General features: G+C 40.7%; 1 protein-coding gene across 1 annotated transcript in view; it reads right to left on the reverse strand.

The window, feature by feature from the left end:
- faf1 (Fas (TNFRSF6) associated factor 1) overlaps positions 1–12706 on the reverse strand; it is a 62030-nt gene that overhangs the window by 11118 nt on the left and 38206 nt on the right. Inside the window, exons 13-17 of the mRNA XM_026157685.2 lie at positions 11033–11187; positions 6671–6807; positions 6485–6573; positions 2827–2907; positions 1041–1118 (exon numbers count right to left, since the gene is read on the reverse strand). Of these exons, the coding sequence (XP_026013470.1) occupies positions 1041–1118; positions 2827–2907; positions 6485–6573; positions 6671–6807; positions 11033–11187 (540 nt within the window). The remainder of the gene's footprint in view (positions 1–1040; positions 1119–2826; positions 2908–6484; positions 6574–6670; positions 6808–11032; positions 11188–12706) is intronic.

The raw sequence follows: 12706 nt of genomic DNA on the forward strand, positions 1-12706 counted from the left end.
TCGGTACACCAGCTGCTGCTGCTTCTCATATTTATGGATATCTAGACAGTAGCACAGCACAGCGCGTCAGCACAGGAGACGCCATGGAAACCTTTGAGCTCGAGCAGAGAAAATTAATATAAGTAGGAAACACAACGCCATCCCGGCTATTGTTGTCGAAAATACACAAGCATGTATGCACTGTTTGATTCGTGGACTACAGTGATATAATTAAGAAGGCCAGGTTCAGGGCTCTTTTGTTGTCGTCTGTTTAACTTAAGTGACAAATCATTTGAGCAAGACGGGTCACCCAATACCTCTCGCTGCCCTCGGGCTCTGACCTGCAGAGCAAACAGCAATCAGCGAGGACTACACTGTATTACAATAGACAATCACGACGCTGGTGCCATCCTCACCGACAATTATTGTTTTCCTGTGTGCGTGACATTGTGTCCGCCGCGTGTGTGTGCGCTTGCCCCGTCTTTGCAGACAATAATTGTTTTCCAGAGAATATGTGTGTTTACTTAGGTGTATGTTTGTGCATAGGTCTGTGTACATGAATTGCCTCTTTTATTCACTCGGGTTTGAATATGAGGCTGTGTGCTATATCAGCATAAAAAAAGCTAACCAGGACAATAACTGTGTACACTGAAGGTGACATTAATGGGGATCGGCCTTGCTGTAATTAGGATATTTAATTTCTCTGAAATGGCTGTGTGCTTGTATACTGACACAACACAGGCTTCACTGACTGGCAGATTCCACCAAAACCACAATTTAATTGAGTTACTATTGAGTAAGCAGAAAAGGGACATAAACAACAGCACAATGGTACAGCCCTGCTAAATCATACTACTAGTGCGTTAGCTAATAGTAGATTTTCATGTGATCATTTTGAAATGTGCTCGAGTCCAAAATTCTCTTTTAATTCAACCGAATTATGAGCTGCTGTTGTGGAATAATAGCAAACTTGTTCGGTACGAATTAACTAGTAACTAACTGACACTTTTGGCTACCTATGTTTGCTGTATAATTAGTATAATTATGGCTGTCGTACTCACCTCCTTCTCCTCCTCCTGCTCCTTTCTCATCTGTTCCAAGCGAAACTGTTCGGCCTCTTCTCTCTCCTGGGCTTCTCTCTGAAAAAACCCCCCAAAAACATAAACAAATCATTAATTGGATTCATTTCTGTTACTTTGCTTTGACAAACTAACTGACTGATCAACAAAAACTTTGTTCTAGACACGCAAGTTGTAGTCTGCACAAGCACAGCATAATTTAAAGTTAAAATGAGCTGCTCTGTACACACACTGGCTCATTATGATCTCACTGAACAACAATAAGGCATTTCTTATTATTTACGACACCTCAACTAAACCGAGTAACACAGTAGGAGTAGATTGTACTCTAAACCTGATGTTTGAGGTTCATTTTGATTTTAATACTATGCTTCAAAAACAACACTTAAGAACTGACAGTGATACACAAAGATAACTGGTGCACTTGTGGTCAGAAGTTTACGTACACTCATCAGGGGCATGAACGGATTTGAACTATCCTTTTTCCAGGCTGGAATGACTGTACGCTGTACATCTTTAATGCCTTTCGAAAGCAAGAACTGGGCACACGTTTGAACATACTTTGGATTATCTCTAATCCACACACGGTCAAATATATACATACATCCCCGATGATATTTAGTTAAATGTCTCTTAGCAAGTTGAAACTCGACCAGATGCTTTTAGTAGCCATCAACAAGCTCCTGGCATAATTCTGTCTTCTTGGCAGAACAACAGAGTTCATTTAAATTAGCCGGTTTGCTGGCACAGACCCGACTTTTAAGCATAGTTCACAAATTTCGAATAGGGCTGAGGTCAGGGCTTTGAGTACATCCTACCAGAAGCTTAATCGGCCATTTCTAAACAACTGCCAAGATCACTAGAGGAGTTTAAACACCTGTATATAAATACAAGTTTTTACTTTCTCATGGTCTGGAAGCATCACTAGGATCACTGTCCACAGTTTGTAGCTGCACATATGGACAACCCAGCTGTATTATGACGCAAACCTTTATGGTCAGACAAGAAAAAGACTGACTATTCCACCAAAATAGCAAGAGGTATGTTTGGATGAATAAAGCTGAGGCCTAAACCTAAGAACTGTATCAACTATCAAGCATGGTGATGGTAGCATTCTGCTCTGGGGCTGTTTTGCTACCAGTGGTACTGCTACACTGTAAAAAGTGGATGGAACAATGAAGGAAGAGTACTACCTCCAAATTCTTCAACTTCACCTCAAATCAACAGCTGGACAATTCAAACTGGGAAGCAATTGGGTGTTCCAGTAGGACAATGATCCCTGGTTTTGAAACGGATAAAACAGGCTAACATTAAGCTGCTAGGATGGCTTTTGCAAAGCCCCGATCTCAACCCTATTTAAAATTTGTGGACTAAAAGGTGGGGCTTGGCTGTACCAAGAAAACCAACCAACTTAAATGAACTTCTTCAATTCTGCTAAGAAGGGTGGTCAAATATCCATCCATAACTGTGCCAAAAGTTTGTTTTTTAGTGTCTGGTCAAAGTTGCTAGTGGACATGGTGTATATATTTGAGCCTATATACACACAGACATTTTACCCTATGTGGATTAGAGAAAATACAAATTAAATTCAAAGTTGTGCACCCAGTTCTTGTTTGTGAAAGTCACTACAGATGTATGCTGTGCCATCATTCTACCCTGGAAGAGGACCAACTCGTAGGAATCATTAAAAGCACAAACCTACATGACATTCATGCCCATGATAAGTGTGCGTCAACTTCTGATCACAACTGCATTATTCTGAAAGTACCTTCTTACGATCAGCCTCTAAAGACAGACGATAGGCCTCGTCCTGTTCTCTCTTCACCATCTCCCTTGCCTCGCGCTCGTCCTGAGTGGAGAGAGGGGAAGAAAGAAAGTCGGTCCCATTAACTAGCAGCATAATAAAGGATACACGAGGACAAAACATCTAAGCAGAAGTGCCGGCTGTGGAAGCTAGCAGCAGAAAACAGCATGTCAAGTGCGGCTACATACAAACACCAGGTATGAAAGAGTAGCAACAGAAGGGAATTCATTCTGACTGGGCTGTCATTTACCAGACCCCGAGCCCCTTTTATGTTTCCTCATCTCAGTTTCACCCTCCCTTTTTCTTTTATTCACGCTGCCTCTCTTCCTGTTTGTACAGAGGGAAAGGGACAGGCGGCCTTTCTCTTTCTACCTGCTGTGGCTACAAAGTGTTTTATAAAGACTGGGACTAAATACAAGTGTCCATTGTGTTAACAGCGCACAGCCATTAGTTTTCTATTTTCTGAAGGCCCACGCTGTGTGTCAGCCCGGATATGGCAAAGTAAGCTTATTGTGATGATCAGAGGGCTACTGTGAAACCAGGCAGCGGCTAAGCAAAATGACAGTGTGTATTGTTGCACTGAATTGGAAAATGCAAATATACATTTGTGCTTTTGGGCTACATAATAGATGAACTTTGAAAGGAAACTGTAAAAGAATGGCACAGAGGGACAAAAGCATCAAAAGTGGCTACTTTCAATAGATTGCCCCCGAGTCACGCAAACAAGTCGCACAGTAGTTCATGTTTGATATTCATTTTTACATTCATTTGACCTGCTGTTGAATGTTTTCAAACACTTTGAATAACCTAAAGTGAGGAGGCATGAAGGGAAATGTTTATCTGACATGCTCAAACACCATGTGATTTTCAGGGCCTTAACTTTGGAGGAAAAAAGAAACAGATTTTCCACAACTATATCTTGGCTACTGTTCAAGTTGGCAAGACGTGTGCCGTCTTTTAGTCGTGATGATACACTTGGTGTTCAGAAAAGCAAGCTGTCACATATTTAATGTTTGCTCACAAATAACAACTAGTGAAAGACGCTTTATATGGCGGTTTTTGGGTTGGGTTTTTTTGCAATTTAATTTTGGAACCAAGTGGCTGAGCTCTACTTGCCAGAGGGCAAATTTTATATCCAATTATTTCCTTTTGGACCGCAATATCAGCCTTTATGCGCACTGTCACTTAACAAACAGAGGGCCCTGGCTTAAATCAGATCCTTTCTGTGGACACTAGTTCACCTAACCATGAAACTCGACTCAAATGTATACTCTTTTTATATAAAACTCTTCAACCAAATCAGCACAAACTGCACAATGGTTAGTTTTTGGCTAGTTTTCCTATGAAATCCATGCTTAATGACCCGAAAACGACCTTTAAAAAACAACAACCCTGAAATGCTGACAGATGTAGACCACAAAATTGCATCGAGTAGTCATTTGATTACTAACTACTAAGCTAAAACACAGAAAACCATACAAATGACTGGCGAGTCAGTACGGCTGGTAGAAATCACAATGTGGCCTTCCAGCTGCTCCGATTCCAGACTGACACAAAAGTCGCTGTCAAAGAGGAATGTCTGGATGTCTGTGTTCATGTCTGAGTTTGTCTTTGGAAAGGAGAAAAATGGAAGAAGAAGGACGAGACACAGGGAAAGAATCATATACACCAGCACCCAAAAGCAGGTACCGTGAAAATGAGGTTTGTCAGTGAAAATCTTGAGGTTGATGGTACTAATAATGAATAAATAGTCATATATTACTTCATTTTTATAGTGTTTAATTTTGGTAATAGTACTATTCTTTTGGCACACACACATACACACACACACAACCACACACACACACACACACACACACAGAGCACCGGCACTAATCCTGTAAAAGAAAAGAACCCCAGGATCCAACACTTTATGTACAAACTCTGAATATTTCTTGTTTTAAATCCTATCATTAATGATTATTTGACGAGCGACTAAGAGTGACAAATCCACAACAAAGCCAGAGCATTACAGACGTTATAACAACACAGAGAGAGTAGCTGTCACTCAGCAGGGCACAGCTCACCTGAGCAAGTCTGACCCTCAGGGTGTGTGTGAAACTCAACTCATTCCTCAGCCACGATTCCCATAACTGAGATGCTATGACTCCCACAATAGCGCTGCGAATTGCTAAAAAGGCTGTTTGGTTGACTTAACATAATGGCTGAACCTAACACAGCTTGACATCTGTCATCTATAGATACAGTAGTTAAAAAAGAGGCACAGTGTAGTCAGGGCTGACAAAAATCCGTGGAAAACGCGCATAAAAGTGGAAAGGGCAGCTACGAAAGATTTCACACAACCAAAACTTCTGCGACATACTAAGAGACTAAACACCAGTGCTGATTAAATTACTCTAAAGCTTAGTAATGTGTTATTGTTTTTTATTAATCTGAACAAGTCAGCTTCAAGTCACACAGGTCAGTTTTCAATTATAGACTTAACCATAGTAATATTCACATATCCTTTACAACAGTTACCATGGCACTCACATGGTTTGGGAATGTCTAAACTAAGCTATGAGGACCATTAAGTTAAAAGTAACTACAGTGTTTTTCATGTCAAAAGGATTTGAGTGAACATATGAGATGATAGTTAATAAATTAGTTAAGTTCGTTGTAAGTGACTGATGCATTGTCTCATATTGTTAAGATTCGTGGGAAGGACACAAAATGCTAGCTCCACCTTATCATTTCTATGGAAGGAATGTTTTAATCATGTTTTAGTTACATTTTCTCTTTGGGTAAAAGGAGGTCAACAGATACGTTAGCAGTAGCCAGACTCTAGTTGATAACTAAAGGGGATGAAATGGCTGAATGGTTCTCGAGTCATTATAACAAAAGCCATATTTTAACAGTGCCTTCTGATGTGCTGTTGCAATTTATTGCACAATGTTAAAAGTTGGTCCAGTTACTGGAGCCACTGAGATTAGCCAACTAAAATAAGATAAATGGTAGAAGTTCAATTCAATTTTATTTATACAGCGCCAAATCACAACAACAGTCGCCTCAAGGCCCTTTTTATTGTAAGGTAGACCCTACAATAATACATACAGAGAAAAACCCAACAATCATATGACCCTCTATGAGCAAGCACTTTGGTGACAGTGGGAAGAAAAAAAAAACTCCCTTTTAACAGGAAGAAACCTCTGGCAGTCTGCAACTTATCCCAACCAATAAAGCACGGCTTTAGCTTGAAACGATGTCATTAATGTCAAAAGCGTGACTCTCACAAAAAACTGTACATTTGAGAATTCGGTTGGTATACTTGGAAGTGCTCCCCAGGCCACAGTACCTCCTTTAAGTAAAAATATGAAGTCATCTATATACAGTGGAAACTATAGATAGTAGCAAACTGGTTAGTTTAGTCAACAGCAGTTTTGTACAACTTTCCTAGCTACTGTTAAACAGCATTACAAGGAAACACGAGCATATGTTTCCATTTGAAAGAGCAAATGGTCCATAATGAACCAAGTAGTTATTGAAAGAACAAAGAAATAAAGTCTTTTCTCCATCTTTAAGGATCAGAGGCTGATGTTTTTGTTTCCTGCGAACAGACTGTCTGATTCCGCTCAAGCTTTACCTCGTCTTTAATGTCCTCTTGCTGTTGTGCTGTGAAGATCTCCATTGCTCCCATTAACCTCATCATCAGCTCATCCACTGTTGTATTGCCTGAATTAGAAAAGAAAATCAGGGCAATAAAAGAGTTTGTTTTCATGATAATTACAGAAAACAGAGTTAATTGTACGATGAATAAAATGAGAATTACCTTGAATAACATTTAGAACTTCATTGGATGTGCGTTTCCCCATGACTATGAGGAGCAGGGGGAACTGGTCTGTCGTGTATGTCCGTATGGTCTGTGTCACCACACTGCCAAAGTGCCTCGTACACATAGTGAGTAGTCTGGAAGACAAAGAAATTTATCTAATTCACTTTCCCCCCCCAATTTATTTACTTTACCTGCTTGTTCCTTTGGTAATAAGCATATATTTAAGCCTGCAATAAAAACAATTTTAAAGAGCGATAAAGTATTCGTGCACATATTTTCACTGGGAGGTGCGTGCTTTTCAGATTGCAGCACAAAAGAGAAATACACACAACTTGTGGCATTAAAGACTTTAAAACCAATTCTGCATTTTCTTATTCCATCAGGGCGACATGCTATCTCAATTGGAACCACAGATGAATTAGTATTCCTCACCAGACACCCAGAATTGATAGGGCAAGAGAGGATTTCTTATTCCATTACAAAGACAGAACTTTTTAAATTAACATTTCAGAGAGGGAAAAGGGTAGCAGGCAGTCGGAGCCCCGCCAAGCTCCCTGTAAATGTCATAATATTAATGAATTGCTATAGACTGAATGCAAATATAGATTAGCTTTTTCTCCTGCCTTTTAATAAGATCTACTTTAATAACTGCCTGGTAAAATAGAGAGGTAATGGAATGGATGGTGGGACAGCGGGTCAGAGGAAGAAGATAGATAGAGCGGATGCTGTCTGAGAGGGGGTGTAACTCATTAAAAGATGAAGCCAAAGCTGCGGGAGCTACTTGCAGACTTTCCAAACGGTGAAATCGAGTACTTCCAGTCAATAGGACAATAGCAGTAGTAGTAATAATCATGCCAAAACCAGCTAAAGTGTGGACGTTGGACTGAAAGATGAATGAAATGAGCTTTGGAATACAATGCAGACAAAAACTTTTTCCAAATGTTGAACTTTGTGTGACCCACACCTTGCAATGAAAAACGTGGGTACCCTAAATCTTAGATCATTTTGTTCTGACATTTGTCCCTGTTCAGACCTCAACCCAGCCACAATATAACAAAAGCTCACAGGGAAACTCTAACCTGTAATGAAAGGCCAGGGAACAATAGACACTAACTTGAAGGGTAACCCAATCTTAAACCTCTAATCAAGCACAGGCTAACCTGCTTTGGTTTCTAACTCTAAACTAAGGAAGTCAGTTCAGCACAATGATGATCATAATCACAACAACATAAAAACAGCACAATCTCAAAACACAACTTACATGTACTTTGTAACCACTATCGTTTAGGGTAAGACGGACACCGAAACTAGGAAACAGGAAGAACTACGAAGCCCTTATGGAATTACGTAAAGAAGAATAAGTATGGCCACAACACTTAATGTCAGGAGGAAGTCACTCCAGGAAATGAGCTGCACAGTTCGGCCTGTCTCATCTAGCCCTAATATAACATAGTAACCTGCGGCCTTTAAAAACCTTTATGGCTAACTAAATGCAGAAGAAACACCTGAATGGAATTTGCAACTACCATTAAATGCTTCGGTGGCTAATGTGACTGACAGATTCTAATTTGTTGCCCATCCCAGCTTATTTTCTCACTGCGGATCCCGACAGCTATAACAGTAAATGTTTTCCTGGACTGTCAGCTTGCACTTCTTCAAATCAAACTGATGCACTATGATGCGAGTAGACCGGTTAGACCTGGCGTCTGCTCCACTGAGCAGCTGATGAGTCAGGGTAGTACAGTAGCACTGCAGGGAATATTTTTGCCAGCCACCTGTACGTGTGCAGTATGGGAACCGGATGCTCCGATAGCTCACTGTGTCATACACACTTTGTTTCAGAGTGAACATGGACATGTTTTGATTTGAAAATGACATTTTGTTCTCCCACCAAACGAGTTATGTTTTCAGGGAAGACTATGTCAAGAGAAGAAGTCGAGTGTACAGAACAGGTTCGCACAACGGTCTGTTCCTGCCTTGAGCAGTTAAGACACAAGTTTACACTTAAAGGCTAGTAAATATGAAATTTGTAAGAAAAATTGTTTCTGTATGTTTCTGTTCTGTGTCCTGTGTACTGTTTGTTTGTATATGTGTCTTTTTGGCTGCTGTTACAACCAAATTTCCCCTTGTGGGACAATTAAAGGATTATTCTTTTTTATTTTATTCTCTAATAAGATCGCCTGTATTGCTATAGACCAAACGGGTAATCACATTAGACTGCCAGGTCTGTATAATGTTTAAAACACTAAATCTAGTGTCAACATAAGGTCACCTTAGTGCATATTCTTACAGTGTAATGTATTATGAGAATGCGCACACAACACAAATAATCGACTTTCAATGTGTTTATTTACTTACATGTGCAATGACAGTATACTGCCTCGGCGATATATCAGATTCATTTCCCACGAGTGACAATTACACTGGCATCCAATCAGCAGCACTGCATTTATGCATAATTAATCATTTAACTGGTAGGCCTGTGAGAATAGATTAAGCTAAGCAACAGGCACATTCCAATATCAGCAGGTTTATCACTCGCTCACAGACACACACAAATGCACGCACACATAATCAGGATACCTTTCTAACAGCTTGTGTGACTGATGCCAATCACCAGTCACTTTAGATCAGCTAAAGAGCGTGAGAATGCCGAGCAGCAGTTGGATGTGTGAGCGAGTTAGTGCGCACATGTGCATGCATGCGTTAGCAGCAAAGCTGCGACTAGCTGTGTGTGATGAAAAGCTCCAGATGTTGCCTCCTTTTTAACGTGCAATAAAAAGGCCCAGCTGGGGCAAAAAGCAAAGGAGGCCAATGGGAGAGAAAGGAGTGCGGAATGAGGAAAGGAGGGAGTTTCCTTAAAAGAAATAATGGAGAGCTGAGGTCAGGGTGCGAGTCTTTCTCAATGACTGCTACCAGAGGGCAGGCTTAACTCTGGAGGTTCAGGGTAGAGTGAGAGAGCTGAGGTAGCTGATTAAATAGAAGAGAAATAAAGAAATATCAGAAAGGAAACAAGTAAAATATGTAGTATTAAAGATGAAGGGAAGGATGAAATACATGAAGCATTCCTTGTTTACAATGTGAAACAAAGGTTCAAATTTACCTAAACCTGTCCTCTGTTCAACACTTGAACCTGCAAGAGATCTAATAGTCTGTTAAAAATATATATCTCACTCACTGAACCAATGTAATAAACAGGTGTTGTTGTAAAATACCAACACAGGGTGCTGGAGCTAAGCTAGGACTTTCAGGATAAATTGGAGAGATAGAGATGTTTGGACTCCAACGGAGTCCTTCATCTCCCACTGACCCTCTATTCAGACAGTTTGGTCAAGATTGCCCAATCAGGGGCCTCACCGTGCAAACACAACGCCTTTTGTTAGCATGCAACCTCCAAGCTTCAAAAAGAGAATGAGGCTGAAGAGAGAATGAGAAGAAAGAGATACAGAGTACGAGTAATGGAGTGAAAGATGAATGCCAGCAATTACGGATGTGTCAAACCGATTTTTAAACACTGTTCATTTGCCAGATAGGATTCCACCTACACTAGCATTTCTGGATTATTATCTAAACGCCACCCAAAATATGCAGGATTCACTCTCTAAAGTCCAAGATTTTCTTGCTTCACACACAAAAAAAAAATACAACAGCAGGATGAAGGCACGACTGAAAACTAAATTTACTTTCTCTAAGAAAACTATTCAGAACAATAATGCGGGGACAAGATAGTAGCATGCAACAGACTGCTTCCCAACCAAAGGACTCTGACAGCTCACAAAGCCCTCAGCTCATGATCAAGCTTCTCTCCCGCTGAAATACATTCAATATCCTCTTTATTAGATACACCTCAGTATTTATGCAGACAGTCGGCTCCTGCGGACAGTAAGTCACATATAAATAAAACATAAGGATTAAGGATGCAGTCAGGGCTTAAAGGTTCTCTTATTGCATTACTAAACTTTACAGCTGGCTAAAGCAATTCTAAATACAGCATGAGTCTGATAGACTACCGGATCTCCAGAGAATTAATTCAGTGTTTAAAACCTTAGGTTTTTTTTTTTATTACCGTTTAGCCATCATACTCACTGACCAAACTGTTTTCTCCCCTAGCTATAGCATCACAGTCAGATTTGGCAACCAGAAAACACAGCCAGATTTAGCTTTGCAACAGAATTCACGAGTAGCTGCAGTTTCTACAATTTAAATATTTGATCCGACAACTCAAACATCGCAAGATGAGCTTAAAACTTTATTTACACAAATGAATTACGCAAAAATGGACTCATTAAACAATAGGATTCTTGGAATAAGATACGTCTTCAATCGCACTCCAAGCGTGCTGGTTGACTAACATTGTACCTGGATTTGTTAGCTTCTTTAGTGACATCCCATGCCCATGTGATGAAGTTCTGGCTCAGGTAAGAGACGATAGAGTCAGCGCACATCATTTGGGAGCAGAAGACGTTGCTGAGAACACTGTCATCATTGTGGAGGTAGATAGCCAGCAGCTTTCTCTGTGGAGAGAAACAGTTTGAAAATCAGAGTGGGAGCAAACTGCACCTCTTACTGTGCTAGGACATTTGGTAAGGCAAAGGGTCACTGCAGCTGATCCTTTATTTTTGTCTTCAATCAGTTGTTCAGTGGCTAATAGGTGGAACCAAACACCAAAGTATACAGTTGACTTTGTGGAAGAAGTTTGACTAGCTAAAACTCATCACTCCCCAATATAATAAATGTCATATCTGTGATCGGTGCAGCTCTGTCAGCCATGCACTAGGCGTCTCATTATTGGAGAGACATGTCCATATTACATGAACATAACATGACCACCGGCAGAGAGGACTGGGCGCAGAGCTAGCAGGACTTCTAAAGACCACGGTAGGACCACAACTGGCAAAAAAGCAAATACCACGCAAAATAAAATGGAGAGCGGTGTAAATAAAACTTTGCTTGGAGGCGACAAAGATATGGAGAAAACAAAACAGACAAATCACTCTATTTATTTTACACCAAATGCCAGCAGCCTGTTCAGGTTAGTAGCGGCAGGGCCAGACAATATTGACGAAGCTCCAAATCCAAGGATATTGACACCATCATATAAGCCTGGTAGATTCTCCCTACTGACAATCTAATTAAAAAACAAACACACCCACAAACATAAAAGGTTCCAGGGGACAATGTTGGAAATAATGCTCTTTAAATTACATGTCACTTCTCTTGCTATAAAAGAACAAATAAGAAAAACTCGCACTCTCTGCTTAGTTCATTTTTACCCACGGCTGTGAAAGGGGAGTTAAGGGGTCTGTTCCTCGGGAACAGTAATCTAGGCTACGTGCGCCAAAAAGCGAAAAATCTACACAGGGCGTAAAACGTGAGGAGAAGGGAAAGAAGAAGTTGTGCTATACTGTGGCCTGTGTAGAATAGGAATGGGAGAGCACTGCTGTGTTTGCTCAACGATTAGTGCTTTAGAATAATCTCCAGGGCTCCTAGAGAGAAGGAGCTGGGGACTCATTCACTAGGCCGATTCAACAGCCTGAAAAGATTAAACACTCATGCTGAGAAGACAAGCAAATTCAGTCTTGAGAGAGGAATGAGTGTGAGGAGAGGGAGAGTTTTACAGCGTGAAAAAAAAACCAACAAAAAAACAAAACCCCGATACACACTCGAACGCCGACGTCCCCGACACACACGCACAGATGCGCAAACTTAACTCCGCTGCCCGCGAGTAACGGGACTCATGCTCGCACACATGCATGCTCAATTAGAGCAAGTGTAAAGACTAATCAAAGTGGGCATTTTGGCAAACTGAACTCCTTCATCTTAGTTAAACTGTCCGTACCCCTCTGTTCCCTCTCCGCTTTCAACTCAGATCTTTTGTATTGCCTGTCTTAGCGGGGAGGAGCAAATCCCTCAGTTCAGCTAAATTACTAGGTCCAACCTGAGCTAGATAGTGACCCCATAGCCCTTCCTCACACCTGTTCACCTAAAGCTAAGCTTGCTTTGAGGCTGTGAGAGAAACAAAAGAGTTCACAC

This window comes from Astatotilapia calliptera, chromosome 23 (assembly GCF_964374335.1).
Source record: "Astatotilapia calliptera chromosome 23, fAstCal68.1, whole genome shotgun sequence".
NCBI classification, from domain to species: domain Eukaryota; kingdom Metazoa; phylum Chordata; class Actinopteri; order Cichliformes; family Cichlidae; genus Astatotilapia; species Astatotilapia calliptera.